Source organism: Erithacus rubecula (genome assembly GCF_903797595.1).
Source record: "Erithacus rubecula genome assembly, chromosome: 4".
Lineage (NCBI taxonomy): Eukaryota > Metazoa > Chordata > Aves > Passeriformes > Muscicapidae > Erithacus > Erithacus rubecula.
In genome coordinates, this window is record NC_136686.1 from 40,838,211 (window position 1) to 40,862,224 (window position 24,014).

Consider the following 24,014-nt stretch of genomic DNA (forward strand, 5'->3'; position numbering starts at 1 on the left):
TTTATTTTTGCTGGCATTTAGCAGGACCTATGGGGGTGTGCAGAAATCAATGGGGGATCAGGAGTCTGGAAAATTGCAGACTTGAAGAATTAATGAACTATAATTCTGTATTACATTCTCAATCACATTTTGCTTCCTTTTCATTAATGTAACTAAATTAGTTTTCCGAGGACAGGGTACTTTATAAACTGCAATCATGGTCTTGCTGGGATTAAAAAAAAAAAAAAAAGAAGAGAAAAAGAAAAAAGACCTGTTATAATAGTAGCTATTTTTTTTGTGCAACATGACAGTTGGAAATTCTTAGTGAAGAACATATCATCTGCAGCACCGACTCCACCTGTCAAGGCAATTTAAGATGACTTAAGCAGAAGTTCTACTAGATCTGGGAGGTGTTGATATAGAAACAGAAACTCCAAAGGCATTCCAATTTTTTTTTCCCCAAAATGGGCCTAATTCATTAGCAGGGGAGCAGGGAGAGGAAGGGCCACGGTCTTCATTCTTCTCTGAAGGCTGTATCTGAGATAACTGGTGTTTCTGTGCTGTGGAGAGAAAGTTCTTTTGCTTATGGAACTAAGTGTTATGGTAAGATAGAATTGTGGGTGACTCCTCTCCTCTGCTGTGTCCCATGGGCCATCTGTAATCTTGCTCTTTGTGATTTAAACTTGTAAATGAATAAAATTTTGGGATGAAATTGTAGTTAAAATCAAGAATCTTCTATGGTTTAATGACAACTTTGATGTGAGAACCCATAAAGTGAAGAGAGTGCCGTAGTATTCAAGACGATATATCTTTAAAGAGTTCCTCAAAGATAGCAAATCAAAGTGAGACTCTAAACAAAATCAGGCTCTAGGACTGTGATTGACAAAGGAAAAAAAATATTTTTGGAGTCAGACACAGTGTTAGGAAAAAAAAAAAGGAACTGCTCAAAATACAAAATAGATTTAGAAGTCATTTCAAACAACTTAGGTTTTCTGGTATAACTGATGTCTTCCTGAATTATGTCAGCATTCTTACCCACTATATTATTAAAGTGTTTTAAGCCTCTTCATGATATTTATATGGATATGGTATATGAGAATGTTTTCTGGTATAACTGATGTCTTCCTGAATTATGTCAGCATTCTTACCCACTATATTATTAAAGTGTTTTAAGCCTCTTCATGATATTTATATGGATATGGTATATGAGAATGTACAGGATGTAAATCCCAAAAGCTGATCTTTTGTTTTTGTAAGATAGCTCCAGTATATTGAACTACTTTCAGGATCTTACATTTCTCCTCTTTGACCTGTTTTTGCATAAGATCTCAAATCAAAGGTCTGGTTAAACAGAGGGTCTTCTGAAGTATTATCATATTAGAAATCTGTTGCCACATGAAAACCAACACAAACACTTCTTAGTTCTTAAGTGCAAGAGATGGAACTCTAGAAATTGCAGTAGAGATTAACCCTTTCCAAGGCTAGTCCAGGAAACTGAGTCATTGATAGCAAATGCTTCATGTAGTACAGTGAACTTTCACTCAGTCCTACTGAATAAGGCATTTTCCTCCTTCCATATGTATTTACTAAAATTAGATAAGCCAAACATCTTAATCCTACTGTATATTCTGTTATCTGAGCATAAATTTGAATAGTTGAAACATGACCTTTTACATACAAGCCAGACATAATATCCTTGAAATTGTATTGACATATGCAAAGGCATATCAGAGTCTGACTGTTCCAAATGCACACATGAAATATTGAAGATTTATCCATTTAAGCAGCTTCAGAGTCTCCTAAACCACTTCTTCAGTGATCTGCTGCTGAAATGATTTTTCTTTCTATTGTTTGCACTGTATTTGGGGCTGTTTGTACTGTGTGTGGGGCTGGGATGTGGATGGCTCAGAAGGTTAACATGAGGCTGGAAAGGCTCTTGCCATTGAAATCAGTTCTCAAATTTAGCCTGAGTCAGGAGTGACTGAATATTTTGGAAAATGTTGGCTGCTCATTAATCTCTACAACCATATCCAGTGATAAAATTGCAATTGGGAATCTCTATTAATTTGCAGTCTTAGCTAGGTGCCATGTATTATTCTGTCACAGAAAAAAATTCCAGTATGGAGACAACTAACTTCTAAATATTCACAGCTTCCAATCTGTGGTGTTGACATCTTGGCAAGCAAGGACTTTGGTTTGTACTGACCTGGATAAAGAAGTTTATGACAGAAAATATTCATAGACTGTGTTGTGCTCTGTGCCTCTATAAGTATGTGAATGCAGGCTTTTCTAAGAGAGGACTCGGTAATTAATATTTATGTCTTGAAGTGAGTAATATAAAATGGTAGCAATACCCCTCCTCCATACCTTGACTATATTGGAGCTTGGTCCTGTTGCTGGATGAAAGAGAACTGCTGTCTTTCTAATTGGCAATTTTATACCACTTTCAGTCTTCAAAAAGTGTTATTATACAGAAATTCTCTAATAATGTGAATCAGACAGCTAGTTCTCCTTTCTTCTTTTTGTAGCCATGGATAATTTGCTAATGATCTTATTTTACTCTTCAGGGAGCTGAGTTTTCTCAGTGTTCCCAAGAGAAAAAGGGTATAATAGCTAAAACTGTTGCCACAGTTAAGGAAATGAGTGATCTTGAGGTATAAAGAAGGTATTTGGGAGAACAAATGTCATGTCAAGGGGATCTAGGTATATACAGCTCTTACTTTCAAAATGCCTTTGATTGTGCATCTACTTTGTTAGGGTGAGGCCTCAGAAAAAGAAAAATTTAAAATTTTGAGTTGAAAAATGAGTAACTAAATATGAAAATAAGAAAGCTGACTGGTATAAGTGAAAATATATAGCCTTTTGCTAAATTTCTTTTATAGAGTAGTATTTCATTTTCCATGCTTTTCTAGTACAGTATCAAACAGGACTTCATTATCACTGTTAATATTCCATATTGCACACTGATAGACCATAGCCACTGGCCAAGCAAAACTTCAATCAATTTTCCTTCTCTTGTCATCTCACACCTCTGACTGAGCAGCTGCAAGATGATTCATGCAAGAAGGTTTCACCATAGGACAGGGGAAAATTATTTCTGTCTGCTTTTCTCATACTAATAAGATAATTTCAGTTGTGGATACTTTTGCAGCACTTCCTGAGCCATGCTATGCCTATTTGAAAGCAGAAATCTTTTTATCCAAATGTCAAGAAATTCTTCTGTGAAATCAGTGCTTTTGCTTTGTAAGACACATTTCTTGTTTAACAGAGCTGCAACAGTAATATTTTGTCCCATTACAGAGCATGTTTCTACTAGAATTAATAATCAGCATTAGCTGTGAGAACTAAAACAAAATTCTATACATAAGAAATATCTATGTTTTGAAATCTGCTGGCACATGCTTAAGATGTCATTTGACTAAAATGTTAAAGATGAAAAATGTTTTGGATTTCTTTTCTTTGCTGCAAAATCATGAAAGGAGTAATGGTTTATTCAGCATGGAGGCAGCAATGGTTCCAATGCAATGGCAGATAATCTGTGGGAAGTAAGACATTCTTCAAGACTTGCAGTGTGCTTCCATACATGCTTATGATGGGAGACTTTCATATATAACTCCACTTCAACTTTGCATACAGTCATAACAAAACGGGAAGAAATGTATTCTTTGTTTCTTGACATCAGATGAAGCGTTTCATCCCAAGTAATACTTCTTGTGTTACAGATTCATCAGCTAGTTAGCAAATAAGTACAGAGAAGTTGGTTTTATTGTCACTTTACCAGTGTGACATTCACGGCTTGTTTTTCCTGAATAATCAATGAGTTCATCTGAATGAATTTTGCTCGTGCATGTGATACTGCCCTTACACTTACTTATAAGGCTTATAGGTTCACACATAAATTTTTCTGAAGAGAGGAACACAGACTTTCTTTAATTCATATCTGTTACTTTGGTCTAAGTAGCACTAGTTTATCTGGGTCATCACCAATAAATATATTCCATTTTCCCAAGGTAGTATATGCAATTCAGTGTCTTAATGCAATGTTATTAAGCAGCCAGTAGAAGACCAATTTCAAGTCTTAACAACAGCTCTTCTCTTTCAGCCTCTGATGAACATGACCTGTTGGTTCTCTGAGGTTTGTAGCTTTAGCCAGCCCCAGAGTTGTGTTGCACTGACCAGGTGAACCCAAGCTTTCAGCACGGTCACCTCTGCTCTGCCTGGCGAGCTGTCTGCCAGGCACATATTCCCCATGGGAAGGGAACTTCCAGATTGCAGTCCTTTCTTCTTTTCTTTTCCTTTTTCAGGAGTAATCCGTGGCTTTCTGAGCGAGTAGAAGTAGATAAGACACAGACTGCCAGCCAACCTTTTCTCACTACTGTAACATAATTTTCATTGATCTTCCTCTGATCTCTCAAACACCTCTGAGGTCCCTCTGGCTGCTGGCTGCTCACAAGAAAAAGGCCAGAGTTTACACTGATTTAGAAAGAAACACACTGAGCAGTGGAAGATTGTAAAGGTTTGGCATTTCTCAGTCCTGCAGCACAGCTACTCAGATGATTATCTTGGTTCACAGTGGAGTTGAAAATTCTGTTTTAAACCAATAGGGACTTATGACTTAATTTGTGGTGCATAAAGCAGCAAAATACACACTTGCTGCATTATTGCAGCAGGAGTATTGGTAATTTTTGTCATCATAAATACTGATAATGGACATCAGGGGTGCCTATTTAGAGATACTGTTGATAGAAAATCAGACTGATGCATCATGGCGAAAATTTCTAATGAGATTTTATCAAGGGTCTGCAAAGTTTTTATAAACCAATATGCTCATGATACAGTTGTACAGTTACTCCAAAGAAAATTTTAAAACAATTATTTGGCATGTAATTAAAACACCCAGAGCACATCCCACACACCCCCTGTCATGTATAAGAAAAATACAACTCAAAACTAAATGTGGATGACTGTGCTATACCTTGTAGTTTATGCAGGTGTTCCCCACACACTATTTTTATTACCTTCAAATGTGGAACAAAGTGGCCTCAATGGATAAGGAAGTCTCAGGGTTTTATAAAGTTTGTGTTTGAATAGGTTTCACAAAATACTTGTTAATAGTATGTCTATCTAGCCACACATTATTATCCTCAGAGAAGAGATTCATTACTTTATTGAAGCTTACAGTTTAATTTCTTAGCCAGTTTACACTTCCTCATAAAAATAGAAAATTACATAAATGGGAGGTAGCAGGGACTGTGGGCAGAATTTTGACATATTTCACATATATCTCAGTAGTCACATCACACCTCTCCTTCATCCTGCGTCCTAGAGGATTCTAGGTCAGCTGCTGATGCACTTCAAGAGTTTGGGTCTTAATTTCTTCCTTCAGTTCTTAAAGATTCAGCCTTTAAAGAGAGGTTGAATCCTTGCTTTAGCCAGAGTGGCCAGAATGCTGAGAGTTTATTGTTCAAAGTCATGATGAGGATGGGAGGGTGATTAGAGCTTTTGCTTCTGAAGGCTGTTTGTGCCTGTTGTGCCTCCCTTTGTGTTGGTTCTCAGTCAGCTTGATGCTCAGGTAGGTATGCTAATTCTGGTATAAAACACAATAATGAGGCAGTGAATCTGATAGGGAACAACTCAGTTTTATTACTGTTTGACTCCATACTCTTGGTATTCCCTAACTGCTAACAGGACTCGTGCTCTGGGACCTGTTCTTTAGTACAGCTCACTGTGTACCTGAAGGCACTGGAAATGAACATGTCACAAAGTTCTCTGCACCTCTGCTAAGTCTCTGAGTTTGGGTGTCTTTAGAACATACTTTGGTGGATTTTGGATCTAGTGAGTGTACAAAAAAAATCTAAGATGAATTGTTACTGTAAAGTTTAGTCAGTGGAAGTTGTTCATTTAAGAGACACACTTCCCAAAGGAATTTCCAGGAGAAGAAGAATGTGTTGGGTTTCACCCTCTGATTTAAGCATTTGTTTGGGAACCCAGTTGTTTTCTTTGGTGAGTTATATTGAGATTCAGAGGTGCTGGTATAAATCTACAGGAGGTCCACAGGTTAGGGAAGCCCTTCTAACCTAAAATTGGTGTCACCAAAAGCAAGGACTAGAGTAAGTATTTAATGTTTTCATATATCCCTGGAAAAAAAATTATTTTATTAAGCAGCCTGCACTACTCAAAAGGTTAACATCTTATTATATGAACTGGGACTTAATTCTTTTCATCATATTATGGGCTCTTTAAACAGATGTCAGATTACCTGTCATGCATTGTGACAAAATGAGTTGTTACTATGTAGGCAATAGATTGGGGTTAACAGTATCTCTGCTGCTGATAGGCCCAAATTCATTAGCCAAGTACTTTTATGGAAACAATTCAAAACTTCACTGCAATTAATCCTGCAAATTCAAGTGTCAGTAATGAAAATAAATCTGTGAAGCGCAGAAACACCAGGGATATTGTTCTTTCCTTGTATGAATATAGCAATTTCCTCTGTGTGAATTTTCTTCTGTTTTGTTGTTCTCAATGAGCAGACATTGATGAGTGCTCGGATGGCTTTGTTCAGTGTGACAGCCGTGCTAACTGCATTAACCTGCCTGGCTGGTACCACTGCGAGTGCAGAGATGGATACCATGACAATGGGATGTTTTCACCAAGTGGAGAATCCTGTGAAGGTCAGTGTCTAAAAAGGGTGGGGTGCTGTTATGGTTCACATGGAAGTGTACAGGAAATGTCTAGTGTTTTAGATTGTACTAGTCAAGCGTTGTCTCAAAAATTGCGGTGAAATTTAAACCTTGATCCAAAAGAATTATAGTCTAAATAAGCATCATCATCAAAAGCAAAAGAATATAAAATATGAATATTCCTATAACATGGAGCATTAGTGGAGCATTACTTTGTTTATTAACATAATATATAAAGTCAGGCATGGTGATTAAAATGCAGTTTCTCTGGCCCTACATCTGCTTCTGTGCTTGTCCCTTGCATAAGTGATTTCCCGTGGGCTGATAGCATGCACTGTAATCTGTCACTCCACAGTAATCTGTTTATATGTCAGATTCTTTGTATATAGAAACGGGCCTCAATCCAGACCTCACTTCCTCCACTTTGTTTTCCTTGTACACTGAAATAGTTCATGATAAAAATATTTCCCATTGCAAAAAACGATTTTGCATCCCCTTACCTATACCTTGGTTAATAGTGTGGTGTTTCTCCCGTGTAATGGCTCACTGCTTCTAGGAGACCCACATTACAAACTAGGCAGCTCAGTGGCTGTAGGGCTGGCACAAGGTGGAGGGGACAAGACTGACAAGGGGGACAAGGAGATGGAAAGGTTTTCTGTGTTCATGAATGATGTTAGAACAGCAGATTAATAAGAACACAATTATTTTCAGATGCAGATCTCTTAGTAAGGAATGTTATTCAACTCTTAAGATATTTCATGCTGCTGCTCTCAAATAACAGAACAAACCAGTCTTTTTCTGCTGCGGACTTCTCAGGGCAAAATTATCAGCCTTTCTCCCTTCTTTCTCTGAGTGTTGAAATATTCATTGCTCACAATGTAAGCTTTCTTATTGCTGTTTAAACTCACATTGGTGGGCTGCATCAGTCCCAAAGGGAAGCAATTGAATTAATTTCTCTAAGGCAGACACACAGACAGTTCTCTAGGAGTGAGAATGACCTTTCTGGTATACCCATCATCAATACTTTATTTCAACACATTTTCATCACAGCTGAAAGCCTGTATTCCCAGGAGGAATCTGCAATTTAAGGCAGCCACTGCTTCCATAAGTCGAGCTTTCTCTGTCAAGAACTAACTAAATGTCAGTGTTAGCTGGCCAGGAGTTAGCACAGGAAGGTGCAAAGAATAAGTTGTGATTATAACCTTGCACTTCTGTCACTCATGGCACAGGAAATAAATATTCCATCCAGGCATTTATGGAAATATTCTTGATATCCCAAGTTTTATCTTCAGTGTCAGTATAACACTTACCTCATGGGTTGAAGATAGTGGTTGGCGCATGCTGTCTCAAGAGTGATACATGATACAAAGTGACTGTGTTAAGATGTGTGCAAACAAGTATCAATTAAGCAGCAATTTCTAAACAAATGAAAAGCCAAGGGAAAAGAAGTGTGGGGATTGCTACGTGTATACAGAAGCAGCAATTATTAGACTGTTTTGACCTTTTCTACCAAGAGCCAGCAGCTCTTTATTAAACGCACACAGAGGATAACAAGTAATTAGAGTTAAATCACAGATGCCAGGAAACTATCTTCATTGCTGATAACCCTAGTGACTAACAGTGGAACACTTTCAGTTTGATTGATTGCAGCTCCAAACACTGAGATCCTTGGCAACTTGAGATCACAGAGTGATAGAACAGCTTGGGTTGGAAGGTGCCTTAAAGATGACGTAGTTCCAACCCCCTGGGCAGGGACACATCCCCCTAGACCAGCCTTGATGGGGAGGAAGGTTAGATATTTTATTAGCTTTACCACATCACTTCTTATTGGCTTGGAGCTTGTGACATGTTGTCTCAGACAAAAATAGAAGCAGAAGGGGTGTGAAGAGACAACCTAAAAGCCATTGCAGTGTGGAAAGCTGAACTTGCAGTAGCACAACACAGTAGAGCAGAAGCAATCGTCTTCTCTGCTGTCAGATCTTTCCACTGTAAGAGATTTCCCTACTGGGTTTAAAGACAAAAGAAAATGGATTGCTTTTGATAGTGCTTCAGTAACCCCTGGTAAGATGTGATTAGATTGAGCTGTTGGTGGATGGTATCTTAGACAGCCACTTTAAGGGGGCAGCAGGTTCCAGGATACACTAATCTCAAATTTCAAATGCAGTTCTCCAATTCTCACTTTCAAATCTATCCTGGACCAGCATCCTCTGAAACTTTCTGTCTTGTGCAAGTGCTTCAGCTTGCAGAGCTCTAGAAGGATCAGTGCAAACTACTTCAAAGTAGTGTTCTATATAGAGTGCATAATAGGCTTGACTTGACTCATCTTTTGTAAGATTCAGTTGCTTTGAAGTGAGTTCCTTGTTGTAGAGGAAAAAAACCTGTAAAAGCCAAGAATGTATGGATTTAGAATTTCTTTCTTGATTGTTCTACATCATCTTCCTCAAATCTGGGTCTGTGTTCCCTGAATATGTGCTGATAGTACTGCACAGAGTGTTTCAGTAATTAGTGTAATCAGTTCTTTGTTTCTTTCAGCAATGCCTCTGATTTTAAAAATCCATGTGGAAACACCTCTGTTAAAATCACAGATGCACAGGAGCATTTCCTTAAAAGCCTTATTTTAATGGAATTCCAAAGCTGCATCTACCCCCTTTTTGGACATCATACTAAATATTCCTACCTAGACCTGGGCTTCTTGGTAGCACTAGATTTTATCAGTGCTTGATAATGGAATAATAGTTACTGAATTGCCTATTTTACACATCTATTGACCTTGGCTACTGCTGCTTCTTTGGCAGCAGTATACTGAGAATATTGAGTAACTGAGAATATTGAGTATTTTGACTAATGTACTTGAATGCAAAAATTCATAATCCCATTTTATTGTACCTACAGGCAATAGAAGACCTAGAGATCCCTTTGCTAATAGTTTTGATTCACATTGTACCCCTATGGTGTCTATAAAATTTATGGAGAGAAATTATGGGAAATGCAGCTGTAGGGCTTCAACCTCTTAGCAGCACTTGCTGTTGTTCCCTTGGAAATAGAATTATGTTATGCCTCATTGTATTTCCAAAAAGGTGAAATATCAGCCATGTAGTCCTTGAGACTGTATGGCTTTGGGAAGTCTTAAATTTTGTATATGCAAATACAGCATTCAGTATGGTATATTAACTGGTATCTTCCTCTTTGCCCCCAACAGCTTTTCTTTATAGTTTCTTTAAACAGTCTTATTGGTACTGAAGGTTGTCTCTTATGCACCATTTCATAGAGAGAGCTGGGCTAAGGGAGTAGATATTGCATCCTCAGGCTTCACTGCAGTAAAAAACTAGAACAACTAAGGGCAGAATCCTAAAATAGGAAAGTTCAGGCCCCATTAATGTTTGCCCTGCAGTTCTGTGTAACATCCTGATTCCTTTGAATTTGTCCTTTGCAATGTCTAAAAGCTCCCATAATCAGCTGAAGAGGGAGGCTATACTGGTTCTCACCAGAATAGTACAGGTTATGCCTCATCAGTTGTTGGCATTTGGCACACACCCAAATCCAAAGAAAGCTCACCTAATTAAGGCAGCCCCTTAGGACTTACCAAGAGTATCTGTCAGGTACCAGCTGTTGTTAGTACAGAATATGAGATCAATATACTTTCACTCTCAGCAGGTACTACAATCTTTAAATGAGACAGATGCAAATGAAAGATTTGGATAGATCAATCTAGAATGCCCAATTCATAAAAGAATCTTTTTTGGTTGTAAGGGTTTATCCATATGTGAACTCCCATTTAGGTTTTCTGTTCTGAAGTATCTTATATTTTTTTTCTGCCATCCTGCTTCCAGAATTAGAATCACTTACTTCTCTGTGTGACAGAGCAGCCTGCCTGACTGCACAGAGGCTGAGGCTCGACTTGAAATCTACTTTCAACAATCCAGGATAATGAGGGATGGAGGCATTTTGTAAGCCTCAGTGTGCTCCCCAGCCTTACTGACTGAGCAGAGTCCAAAATGGTCACTCCAGCATCTATATCTCAGGATCTGGAAGTCAGAGGAATTGCTGGCTGTCAGGATGTTTCAATTTATCTCACACTGCATCCAGTATTTTAACTAGTACAAGAGACTGCTTGAAGTTGAAAAAACACTGTCAGTTTGGAGTCCTACACTTAGGTTTATCAGAAGCTCTGTTTTTGATAGCACTTAAGGGAAACAGGAAATAAAAAATCACCCCTCTTCAGCAAGGAACCTTACTAGCACTCACAGAGTTCTATCAAAATCCTTTTGCTTTTGTTTATGAACATTAAAGGTCCGCAAATAAAGTCACCTCTTTCTTTTTTCCATTTATCTCAAGTAGAGTTATAGGCATTAAGGCTTCAGTATTGAATTTGGGAACCCAACCTAAGCATCACCAAACAGAAGGCAGATATAGAGACACATTAGTATTTCAATATTCTGGAACGTGGGAAGAATACAAAATTGTCAGAGTTTCTGGTCTTTTATAAAAGGACTAATAAAACAGAAACTTGACCACTATATTTTGTAAGACAGCAATTTGAACACATTTGCTGTATAGCGAAACAACATTTCTGTCAAGATGATGTTACCAACATCTGAAGGCTTAGCTCTTCATCCTCCACATCTGGTAAGCACTTTCACAGGTGGCTTGCATGAACTCACACATAAATTATTCACAATTCACTCGCTCTTTGAAGAATGATTATACCAGTCAACAGATCTACTCAGGACAGAAAAGAACAGAAGCAGAACTTTCTACTCAGACGAGCTTGTGTTCCCTGGCAAATGCACTCCTTCCTTTCGTGCCCTAACCAAAAACACTCAGGTATCCTGGTACTTGCACCTTGCTGAGCTAATCCTGTTCCTCAGAGCAAAGGTAACTGAGAAACTTCAGTTGCTTCAGACCAAAGGAATTGTCCACCCTCCCAAGCCATCCCTTCCGATATTTCTCAGTGATAAAAATGTTCACCTTTTCTTTACAAAAAATAGAGTCTAACCAATATCAGAATGATTCTGCTCTCAGGCAGACCCTTTAGGGCTTTGTGAGAGTCTTCTGGATGGAAGTGTGGACAGTTCATCAGAGGACAGATAGCTGCAACTTTCCAGCACCTGTATCACAGTGGGTCTCTGAGCCTTTTGTCATTTTCTAGCAAGGTGTGTACAGTTTCTTTTTGTTTTCTAATTGTGCCATCTTTGTGTTCCCTGTGAGTTCAGTGTGAATTTTTGCATGGGCCACTTGTGAGGCTTTTGTCTGTATAATTCAGCTATTTTTTAGAGCTATCTACAGTAGTTCCAAGATCTTTTTCCTCAATACATCCAAAAGACTGATATGATTTTTGAACAGTGATTTCCCCATGTACTTTTCAATTGAATCTGTCATGCTATTGTTTCCTCAGTCAATATCACAAAATACTTCTATATTTCACTCTTAATATTTGGGTTTGATACTTTATTATCAACAGTGTTACTCATCTCTCTGTTCATCCATTTCTCCAGGTCACTAAGTATATTGGGCAGCCCAGATTCCTGGGGAACTCCCTTGGGACAGCTCTCCATTGTGCTGCTTTTCATTAGACAATAATAATAATACCTTTTTATCCCTTTTGTTATAAATAATTATGTATTAATAAGATTAATTATTAATTAATATAATTATTATTAATCTTTGAGTCAATGACAACTTTTCTTCCATGGCACATAATTTCTTTAAGAGCATACACTGTGTAAGGAAGATCATGAATAAAAGTATTACAGTATATGAAATTAACTGTCTTTCAAATAATTTTAATTACTGAATCTCTGTCATGATATCTTTAAACAATCATCTTTCTATCTGAAAATGTTGTCCTTTTGGAATCCATATTTAAAACTTCATCATTTTAATGTAATAGCCTCTGAATCTAAGCACTGCCACAGAGGATTTTTTTTTTTTTTGTAGCTTTTTACATTCCTTGAATGATACTAAACTTGTCACTGTTGGTCTCCATGTGAGTAGTTGCTTGGTAGAGACATTCTGAATCAGAGGCTGCTTGCTGCTCAGGGCCAAGTAGAATGGTGCTTTGTGCCTCTGGGTTTCTTTGACTACCTCTTCCAAGAAAGACTCAGTAAATCTCTTAAATGCAACCTTGGGTCACAGCCTGGAGCAATTTAAATTCCCATTTTTATGGAGTTTTCTATCTCTGCACTCTCACAAATACTGCAAACGGAGTTTAGTAATTCTAAGTAGTGTCACCCTATTGTATAGATTCAATCCAGTATTTTTCCTGTGTTGGCAGTAAATTATTTATCATAAACTCCTACTTTTCTGTAGCATGTATCACTATTTCTTCCTTTCTTCTTCTTCCTTTATTATTGCAACATTAAGTTGTGCCTAGAGATGATGGTAAGAAAAGGAAAATCCTTAAAAATGAGACAGATCAAAGCTGCTGTTTTGTTTCATGTAGGTTAGGTAAATAAGAAATGATTCTCAGTGTAGCACTAGATAACTAGTTATGTTTTATTTCTGTTGGTTTTTTATTGAGACAAACCTCCAAGTGTTTTGAGACATAATGTTCTAATGTCCTAACATTCAAGCTGCTTGGTTTCTTAAGTAGTGTGTTGTAAATAGCCTGAAGTGAACTATTTCATTTTGAGTGGTTTATGGGGGACTCTGTTGCTTTGTTTTTTTTATTTTATTTTGGTTTCTTTTGGAAATGGGCTGAGGGTTGTTTGTGTGTATGCTTTGTTAATGGCATGGGAGCAGTAATAAAATGGTACTATGGCTGGATATAGAGGAATATGCAATCTGCAGTCTTACTCTTTTCCCTTTTCAAATACAAAAGATGCAGCACCCAGTGTCCCTTGTCCATAGCTGGTTATGGCTGCAAACACAATTTCAGTAACATGATTCACCATCTATTAAAAGTCTAAAGTAAAAACTGAACAAAGTTTTGCTTGGTGTGGATTATTTGTGTGGAAGTACTTTGTTGATAATGCCTGAAGTTTGATGTGGATGAATAATGCAGAGTTTCATGCATGAAAAGTTGGTGTTTCTCTTGCTGTATCATAAACACACTGCTGTTTCTGATTAGGTTAGAATCAAAATGTAAATAGCTCCTGCTGTGACTAGGGATATTTAAATTGCCCTATCCAGAACATTTATTTTCATGAATCAAACAACTGAAAAAAACAAGATTGGGAATTTTCAGTTCTCATTGCCAGATAAGCTCAGCTCAATACCAGAGTCAATGATGAAACTTCCATTATTTTCATTTACTGTGACCGTGTTGAAAAATAAACCTCAGAAGCCTTTTTCTCATGGGAAAATTGTGAAATAGACTTGCATGTAAGTGCCAAGAGCAGAGTCAGTGTTTATAGGATCACCATTTGGTGTATAAAGGAAACCTTTTTTATTTACATGACAGCTGAACTTTGTCCAGTTATCTCATTAAGTATGTCTGCCTTCTAGGTTGCTGAGAAATGACATTATAAATTTATGACAGCTGTGTGAAAGTTATGTGCAAAAGAGTGTTCTAAACAAATGAATATAAGTTTTGGAGAGTAAATTACTAAATATAACTTTGATAATAAAGATAATCTTGCTGTTAATCCAAATCATTATATTTTAATTGAATTTGTGTCTTTGTTATTGCATAACCTAAGAACAGCTATACCTTAAATTTAAATTGCCAAATTGTATTACTTTCCAGCTGGATTTAAGAGAAAATATAGGAAGGAGTGAGCAGCTCTTCCATCCCTCTGCTCTGCCCAAACCAGCCTCACTCAAACCACTCCTGTTGGCTACTTTTCTAAAAACCTTTGAGTTTAGGGTGTGGACAGGCTCTGCAGGGCTGCCTGTTCCCCTGGTTCTGTATCCTGACTGCTGGGTTTCCCTGTTGGATGTGCCAGTGCTGCTTCAGCTGTTCAGCCACACTGAATTAGGGTCATGGTCCCAGTTATCTTCTGCCCTGTTACAGCAGTGACTGCCTCCAGGTGCCTCAGAAGGCAATGAGGTAGAAGATGTAGAGATCTGAGTGATTTGCCTGTTCTGGATTATCTGATACATAAATAAGTGTACCACGGGCCCTAATGCATGAAATGTAATCTCTCTCCCAAAATCTGTTAGCACTGAAAATTGAATATTCTCGCTAGCTTTATAAACTTTTGACTATGCAGTTGGTTTTTGCCTCTTAGGATTCTGTTGCAGTGAGTGTTGTAATTTGTTTATGTATTGTATGAAAAGTTATTTCTTTTTGTCAGGCATAAATTTGTTGTTTTTCTGTTCCATTCACTAGTAATTGAATTATTTTGCTTGAAGCTGAATGTGCTTGAGGTGGATTGGAGGTTTCGTTTCCATTGCTAAACCCAAAGCTGAGTGTTTTATTTATTAGGTTTTTGTGCTGGTGGTGAAAGATACACGCATGAACATATTGCTTATTTTATCTCACTCCTCTGTAGACATTTAATTATAACAGCACTACTTTTTAATGAACTTTAATCAAGTACATGGGCCATACTGTTGAGAAATTTTATTCAGAGTTGAACTCAATATATCAATATTTACAGTCACTGTAGTTCTAACCTTTACTCTGTTTTCCCTATTTTTATTGCATATATCCATTTGCTTCATACTCCTTTGAAACTTCTTTCCATGATCATTTTTCTCCATTTGAACAGCAGAAAAAGCTAAATAAAGACTATTCAAGTAGAAGTAGTGTGTGCTGCTAGCTTGCCTTTGCAAAACAGTTGTGTGTACCTTGATGAGGTAGGCCTTTAAAATACTTTTTAATTCTTTGAGATATATTTGTTTTGAAGTAATTTATTTGTATTCACTGGAGATATGATTTTTTTTCTTTATTTTCTGTTCTAGACTTGAGGACTATAGCTGTCACTGCAACTTGAATATTTAAAATATTCTAGTTTTCACATTCTAATAAAGGATGATATTTAAAGCACAGTGTGCTTGCTTAAATGAGCTTACAGGTCAAACATCATCTTTCACATTAAATTCTTATCCAGTGAACTCAATTGTGCTAGACAGAGCCAGCAAAAGATTTTAAGACCAAGATTCTGAAGCTGTTCTTTTCTCACATGACATGTCTCATGTATGGTTGTTACAAACTAAGGCTCTTTAGGGAGCTAAGAATTATTCTTTCTCTCATGTTTCTCATGGTTTCTTCATTCTATCTACTGTGCTCAATAGCATTCACTTTGAAGTATGTGTAGCAAAACTAAAAATATCAGGTTAAAACATGATCAGACAAAGCTGAAGTGACTTGTAAAATATTTTTTATGAATTTTTAAGTTCTCTTAAAAAAAACCCAAGTATATTCTGGTGAAGTACAAATTAATTTTCAGCTGAAAGCCTTAATGGCTAAGAATCATTTATATTGCCTGCCACAAGAGCATTTTTGTTAATTGAATGTGTTCTAAGAGCATTCTGTGGTGTGTTTCTGCAGACATTGATGAATGTGGAACTGGAAGGCACAGCTGTGCCAATGACACTGTTTGCTTTAACTTGGATGGAGGCTATGACTGTCGATGTCCTCATGGCAAGAACTGCACAGGAGACTGTATCCATGAAGGCAAAATCAAGCACAATGGTCAGATTTGGGTGCTGGAGAATGACAGATGCTCTGTCTGCTCGTGCCAGGTCAGTACAAATGAAGTATCTGCTTCTGCAAGGTGGCAGTAGGGATGAGGGCAGAGAACCAGGATTCAAGTGAAATTCCTGTTTTAGCTGCCTTCTCAGTGCATGTGTGGAGCTACAGAAATAAAATCACATAGGGTTTTGGAAACAGCTTCTCTCTCCAGCCTTCATGAACAAATCATTCATTGGGAGTTTATTATGTGATATTGGGAGAAGGACTATAGTATTGTTTTGTCAGCAGAGATGCCACCTGTGTTCTCTGGGTGGGAGTAACAGCATTTTCTTGCAAATAAACTGTCTAGACACCTATTGGGGCTGGAGACTGATGCCAGCATCTCTAGCAGATGGCTATAAATAGAAGTAGGTTCTGTGTCTGCAGAATAATTCAGTTTACCTTTCTCAAATATTTGCTGTGTAAAGTTTGATCCCAAGCTAAATGCTGATGGAGAATGAAGGGCCAAAACACTTCTGACAGTATCCTGAGCATTGTAGCAGCTCGACTTCTGTGTACATGTTTAGTTTCAGATCCCCTATCATCTTCCTATGTGAATAATTACAGAAGAGAGGGGTTGATATTCTATGAAACCATGATATTCTACGAAGTTTAAAGCAAGATTCATCAAGTATCTATATGAGAATTACAAACTTAGTGCAATCCATTAAAATCTGGTCATTGGGAAAGATGCACTTGGGTTTCACCACCTCAGGGAAGAGCTGCCTGGAGGTTGATTGAATGAAGGATGTGTCTAGGATAACAGGGGAGCTTTATGGTTGTTACTGAGCATGCATTGGGGTTTCTGGCTTGGTTTGAATTGTATTTTGACAAAGATACCATGCAGTAGAAAACTTGTGAGCTACTAATGGCTTAGAATCATGGTAAAAAGTAAAATTCTGGCTGGAGTATGGCTAGAGTTGTGCAAATTCCTGCCATGGCTGTATGTCTGTCTCCTGAGGACAGAATGGATATGTGATGTGCCGGCGAATGGTCTGCGACTGCCAAAATCCCACCGTTGACCTCTTCTGCTGCCCCGAGTGTGACCCCAGGCTCAGCAGCCAATGTTTACATCAGAGTGGGGAGCTCTCCTACAACAGTGGGGATTCCTGGATACAGAACTGTCAGCAGTGCCGCTGTCTGGTAAGGCTCCTGAGAACAGCTCCACAGACAGGAGGGGAAAATGATACGAGATATTCTGATCTGTGAATAGTTTCATTTTCATTCATTAGCATCCACTTAATTTTCCCTGAAGTACGTGTATAATTAAAACCTGGTTTTCCTGGATTTTTGTCAGTATTGTCCAGTTTCTGTCAAAAATGTGTGTTGACACATTAGACATAATATAAATTACTTAATTATGAAGGTGGTTTCAGCAGAGGGAGGTCATTTAGTTGTTCTCCTGCTCAGCAACACTCGTGTTCACTCATTCAGAGACAGATGAAGCTCTATAAGGAAATTCTAAATATGTATTTATTATCACAGTTGATGGCACAAGCATGCTGGTAAACTAAAACTTATTTATTCATTCAGACATTGGAAGTATAACAGAAAAATAATAAGACTCTTCTCCTTTTTCAAAACAGTGAAACGAAGTTTTAAGAAACCTCACATCTGTTAAAGCTTGTCATCTTTTTCCTAGGCATGGATTTCAGAGTCTAAGCAAAAAGTATTCTGCATAATGCTACTCAGGGAGTTTCAGTGACAGAGAAAATCTGAAGATAAAAACAAGCAGCTTTTATCACAAGTTATCTCCAAATACAAAGGCTGGTCCATGTAGCAGCTTTGGCTTGTCAGGGTGTCATGAATAACACCCAGAAGCCCTATTCTGTAGACTGTGCTTTCAGTGCTAACACTGCTAAAATCTAGTGAAATAGATTACCATGTGCTTCATTGTAAATGCCTTAAAAATAAAAAAATAGCCAACGTACAATTTAGGATCTCAAATAGATGTTTCTCTTTTTTTCAAGATGCTACTTCTGTAGCAAAAATCTGCTTTCTTACAGTGACCATGGATTTTTTAGGGCAACACAGTATTGTCTACTCCTTGTACTGTCCATCATTGCAAGGAATAGATCGAAATATCAAGATCAGTGACTGGATTGAAAGATTGCTTTCATTCTTACCATAATGCAATTCAAAAAGAAGAAAATTTATGCAGATGAGACTTTTTTTAAAGACTAACTTCACAATACTTGCTGCAACAAGTGGAGGAAATTTGGAGCTATTACAAGTGTCTGTGATTTTTTTTTTCCCAGCTTCTGCTTTGGAGATAGTGAACTCCTCATTCTCTAAGTCTTAGGTAATTTTTTTTTGTGAATAAACTGATTTCCTAGGGCTAAATGTTGTTCTTTTTGCTCCCTTTAAGTCCAGACTATAAAGTCTGTGCTCAAATGAGCTGAATAAATTGGAAGTCAGAGATGGACCTGCTCAAAAAAAAAAAAAAAAAAAAAAAGTGCATTATTGACTTCTGTGAAGTCTTTCCTTTGACCAATATATCTGCAACTTTGGCCTTTGTCCAGAGTGAAGGGAAGCTGATTCCAGTTTCTAGTAACTGATACGATTAATTAAACATCTTTAGATTTGAGTTCAGGCATAAACTAACTCCCCCTAGATATGCTGGCCCAATACATGTCTCTGCTCAGACCTTTTCTTACCCTGATTGTACTAAACCCACAATGCAGAAGGTGTGATAAGGTTTGGAACTTCAGATATTCTGTTCATAATCTCCTAAGTGGATGGTCCTCTAATTGAGAATGTGGTGGTGTTCCCCATTGCATTGGGCTGCTTGACACCCTTAATCCAGCCAATGCATTTGTAACCGTGGCAGAGATAAATTTGAGAGTTTTCTGTGGCAAGCCATCAGTCCAAATTGTGAGTAAGAACTAGGCTAAACTGAAAATTTTGGCACACTTTTCCAGTGCAGTCATGTTAAAACTTCTGTCCCTTGCCGAAGTAGGGCCTCACAAAGACAGGCCACAATCCTACATTGCATAATTTTATGGAGAATTTTCAGCTGCAGCTTGATGGAGAGTGTACTGAACTAAGTTAAATCAAATATACTTCCTGAATGGCATGCAGAAAAAAACACCTGATCTGCAGGTGTGGGACTGTGTCCCACAGTCAGTGAGTATCAGTGTTTTCTGTGCTGAATTCTGAACAGTGCCAGATGGGAAAAAATAGCCAGCTGGGAAACATAATGCTGATTCAGAGGAATGGGTGAGGAGCAAAGGAAGAGCTAATAATATTATCTTGTTCTTTCTGCAAACAGCAAGGAGAAGTTGACTGCTGGCCCTTGCCATGCCCAGAGGTGGACTGTGAGTTCAGTGTCCTCCCCGAGAGCGAGTGCTGCCCGCGCTGCGTCACCGACCCCTGCCAAGCCGACACCATCCGCAACGACATCACCAAAACCTGTCTGGATGAGACCAGCGTCATTCGCTTCACGGGATCTTCCTGGATTAAACATGGCACAGAGTGCACCCTCTGCCAGTGCAAGGTAATGGGGGTTACAAAGAGGAAGCTTCTTCCCAGCTTGTTCTGTGGCACGTACACATTAATGCCCTGAGTCCAGTCAGTGAACAGTTGGTGTCTGCACTTGTTTTAAAGCAGCAGAGATGACAGTAAAAGTGTTCAGCTTTGGTAACTGTACTCTTGCAAGTGCTAGAAATGCAGTTTGATGTGCTAGCAGATCAGAAGCAGGACAGCAGTCCATGCTGCAGAGTGCTGTGGACACCATACTGGGCTTTGTTTTTCCACCAGGATAGCTCAACTCAAGTTGAAACACGAGCTCCGAGCTCCGTGCTATCTTGGAAACATGCAAGTATGGCTATGTAAGCCTAGACTTTGCACAAGAGTGATACTATAGTGTTACTGGAACTGATTGAGCTGCTTTTCGAGAATAGTAATTGTTTTCAGAATAAAAAGACTAATTATATGGTTACATAGCTTCTGTAGTCAAAAATTAATCAATGTGTTTAGAAAATTTACTGGTTTGGTACTCAAAGAAATTGATTGTCTGAGGAGAAGAATTATGGCTTTGGGCATATGTGAATTCTGGCATCTCTTTTTGAGGATGAAAAAGAAAAAGGGTTTAACATAAGTGTTTCTGTTCAAAATAAGATCATAAAGTGAATTGTGTTTTCTGCCACCCAATACTGAAGAGTGACAATATGTGTTTCCACAGCAGCCAAGGAGAGAGAGCAGGATTCATGCACAGTTCTTTAATTATTGCTGAAATTCACAGTTGATTCTGGGCTTTATTCTGTGTTCTTCCCAAGGAAGATGCTTCCCAAACTCCCATACATGGTACACTTAGCTATTTGAAAAGATGCTCATTAAAAAAAAAAAAAAAAAAAAAAGAAAAAGAAAGAGTCTGTCTTCAATACCTCCATCTGTGAGAATTCTGTGTGATCAGGCAGCAGAAGCTGTCAAGCATCACTTCCCTTCTCCACTCCTGCCTGATGCAATCCTGCAATAGGTGCTGCCATCAAAACATAGTCCCTTTCAAGGAAAGTGGTATGCACCAAGTAAGTGTCAGCATTTGTCCTGGTGTCAGAATGGGTCAGTGGTTAGAAGGAAATGCTGTGATCTGACAGACTGGCTAATGGTTACAAATCCAGCTGCTGCCCAGAGGATGTTAAAACTGGCTTTCAGGCAGATATCTGCACTTTTGGGGTCTAGCTGATGCTATGCACCAGCTCCAATGCTAAAAGTTACTTTTTGTTCAGGCAAGTTGCTAAGTTTCTTATGCATCTGGTTTCCCATCTGTAAAATAAATTGCTCTGTGTGGTTCTTCCCTAAAGTACTTTTGACACTCAGTGATGGGAAATGCTCTCTTACTGTACTGCTAATCAGTGGCAATGCAGAAGCCATGTACTAGTTCTGGTCATGGCCACCTAAGTGCTGCTCCCATCTGGCTTTTTGTGTTAAGCAAAGATTGAACCTTAAGCATTGACTAATTGGTATTCAGTGTAAGCACAGTGTAAACACAGTGTAAACATACACAGATTTACCAAATCCATTGCTGCTTTGTGAACACAGTGAGAATTAAAACAGATACTCTGCCAAACTCCGTAATTTTAATGACTCAGGTGTGACTGCCTAACAAAGAAGAGCTACCACTTTGTCCCTAAACAAGCCCAAATCTTATTCAATTCTCCTTACAGAGAAGTGTTCATTTTGAAATACACTTTCTGCTCATATTGCCAGTATTTTAATATTGCAGTTCTGCATGCAAGCAGCCCACTCCCTGCAGATCAGAGTAGTGTGCCCAGTTTGTATAGTGTTCCTTCTCTTTCATCCTGTGTCACCCCACTCTTCCCTTGTAAAGCATCTCATAGAAGGTCAAAGCTCCAGTCTAAGCCTCTCTAAACAAGCTATAGCAAAATAGGTTTACACAAATCCTTTAAGAATTTAGAAACCTGGGCATCAGCTAAAGCAGACTTAGCCACAAAAACAATTCTAATCACAAAAAGAAGGGGGAGAGTAGGATTATAACCTCCTGGAACAGAAGTGAAAGAAAATGCTTAAATTATTCAGATCTTGGTTTTAATAAGTCCTGTTGGTTTAGTCAATTGAATGTATTTGGACTAATTTATAAATAATACTCAATTTTAATTTGCATTGTAAGGATCAGACTTTAGGAGACATGCAGAAATTATTTCTCCAGTATTTTAATGATGTCCATAGGCAATCTATTTCCTTGATTTCCCTTAGTATTGTCATAAAAATGTCTGGACTATTTGGAAAAAGTTTATGGATTAATATTTGCTGGTGTTACAGCCAGGATGCATGAAGTTGAAGCATTCAGGGCTAAATCCAGAATCCCTTCTGCCTGATCTGAATTAAACTCCCAAGTGCCTTGTGTAGTTCTACAGCTTTATGTATTTGAGCAGATGCCTGATACCTTTATGTTGGGAGCATTCCTTCCACTGATCCCAGCTTCTTTCAGTTTGAGTGTTGTAGCTCTGGGACACAGACCATAACAAGCCAAGCAATTACAGGAGTCACAATACCCTGTTCCCTCGGGCAACATAAGGACATGAGGACAATGTCATGAATCTGATCCAAGTCTGTGCATGTTTTGTATTTTGCAAGTCTGTACATTCAAATCTGATGGGTATTTGCAAACAGATGAGCTTGTTAAATTTACTTGTTTTGTACAAAATGCAAATTGTTTTAATTCTTCTCTTTGTTTTTCCATCCTTTAGAATGGCCATGTCTGTTGCTCAGTGGATCCACAGTGCCTTCAGGAACTGTGACACCAACAACTATCTCTCACAAGCAGTTTCTGGATAAAGAATTTTCCTTCACAGAAATAAACCTTTAGACCAAAAATTGTTCAAAATTAAAACAAAATTAGGTTGGTTTTGTCTATCTGAAGTGCAGGTATGTGATGAACCTGGTTACCTGAATCAGAGTAAAATTTATGGGACTCAAGACAAGCTTAGATGTGAAAACCTTTGTATAAGGTTAGGCCCAAATTTTCTGGCTATTTGTCTGTCTGGCATCCTTGTGCAGAATGTTTAGGTTAGTGTAAAGTGACACATTGTAATGCTGTACATAATGATGTCAAGATATAAAATCAACTAGGAGCTCTTACAGGGTCTTCTGAAGCTTTGAGAGTCCAATGCTTGACCAGATGCAGCAGATTTGCCTAATCATATTTGGAACTGCACAAATGTGTTTGATTGCTTACTGCAGAACTTAGCAGATGTTTGAGTAAAAGGATGAAGCCTTCAGGAATAATGAACCTAGCAGCTAAGATGTGATATGTACAGTATGTGCGCTGAAAAAAAAAAAAAAAGATAGAAGTTATTGTAAAAAAACAAAAACAAAACAAGAAAAAACAAAAAAAAAAGAAAACCCGTGATGCACAGGCATGGCTTCTTAATGTTTTCTGATGGGAAAAGTCATCAATATTTCCTTGTTTTACTGCACTTACTATTATTTCTTGATTGACTTTGTTCAGTATAAGCTCGTTCTTGTGCAAATTTAAATAAATATTTCTCTTACCATAAGTTTCTGTTTGTGCCATCTTTCCTTTTCAAGGACTTAATTTTCATGTGTGCTGTTACTTCTTTGCCAGTATTCCTGGGAATGTGAACCATACAGGTGAAGTGTTGCCTATCTAGCTCCTTTACATGTGGCAGCTTATGCCCAGCACAATCTTATGCCTATCATGTCTTGTCTTTGCTAAGATACACATAAGTAATTTGTCATTACAGTGGATTAAACAGCAAATTCACATGCCTAAAGATCAGATCCTGTGTACCAGTGGGGTGTTGTCACCCAGAGTCAATAGGGACCATTTGTGTGTGACTTGGATCTGTTCAGATTTACTGAGGATCTTCTCCAAATTCATCCTCTATCCAGCTGCCAAGGGTTGGTTTGTCTTCCATAAGCTCTGCAGCTGTTTTTGCTGTTTGTGTGCAGTGTCTTAATGAGTGGGGATTACTTCAAAATGCAAACTCTATTGTTACTACTGTTCTGTCAGAACAGTAAATAAAGGAGGCTATGTGAACAAAGCTATGTTATTCTTGAAGAGAAATAAAGAATAAAGCAATGCTTACAAATTGCAGGTAGCTGAAAAGGCTGAATTTGTAAAGAATGCATCATGAACAGTGGAGACAAAACAGGAGAGGAGGAAGATGCCCAAGATGACAGCATTCTTTGGGTACTACTTTAGTACTCCTATTCTTTACAAAGTGCCTTCCTGCTCTTTGGCATCTCTC

The 24,014-nt window shown here is 38.1% G+C and overlaps 1 protein-coding gene across 1 annotated transcript in view; it reads left to right on the forward strand.

Moving 5' to 3' along the window:
* The window catches only part of NELL2 (neural EGFL like 2), a 132,706-nt gene extending 109,406 nt beyond the window's left edge, over positions 1–23,300 (forward strand). The window contains exons 16-20 of the mRNA XM_079304312.1: positions 6,513–6,653; positions 16,099–16,292; positions 17,248–17,424; positions 19,553–19,777; positions 22,491–23,300. Of these exons, the coding sequence (XP_079160438.1) occupies positions 6,513–6,653; positions 16,099–16,292; positions 17,248–17,424; positions 19,553–19,777; positions 22,491–22,541 (788 nt within the window). The 3' untranslated portion in view covers positions 22,542–23,300. The remainder of the gene's footprint in view (positions 1–6,512; positions 6,654–16,098; positions 16,293–17,247; positions 17,425–19,552; positions 19,778–22,490) is intronic.
* Positions 23,301–24,014: the final 714 nt, after the last annotated feature.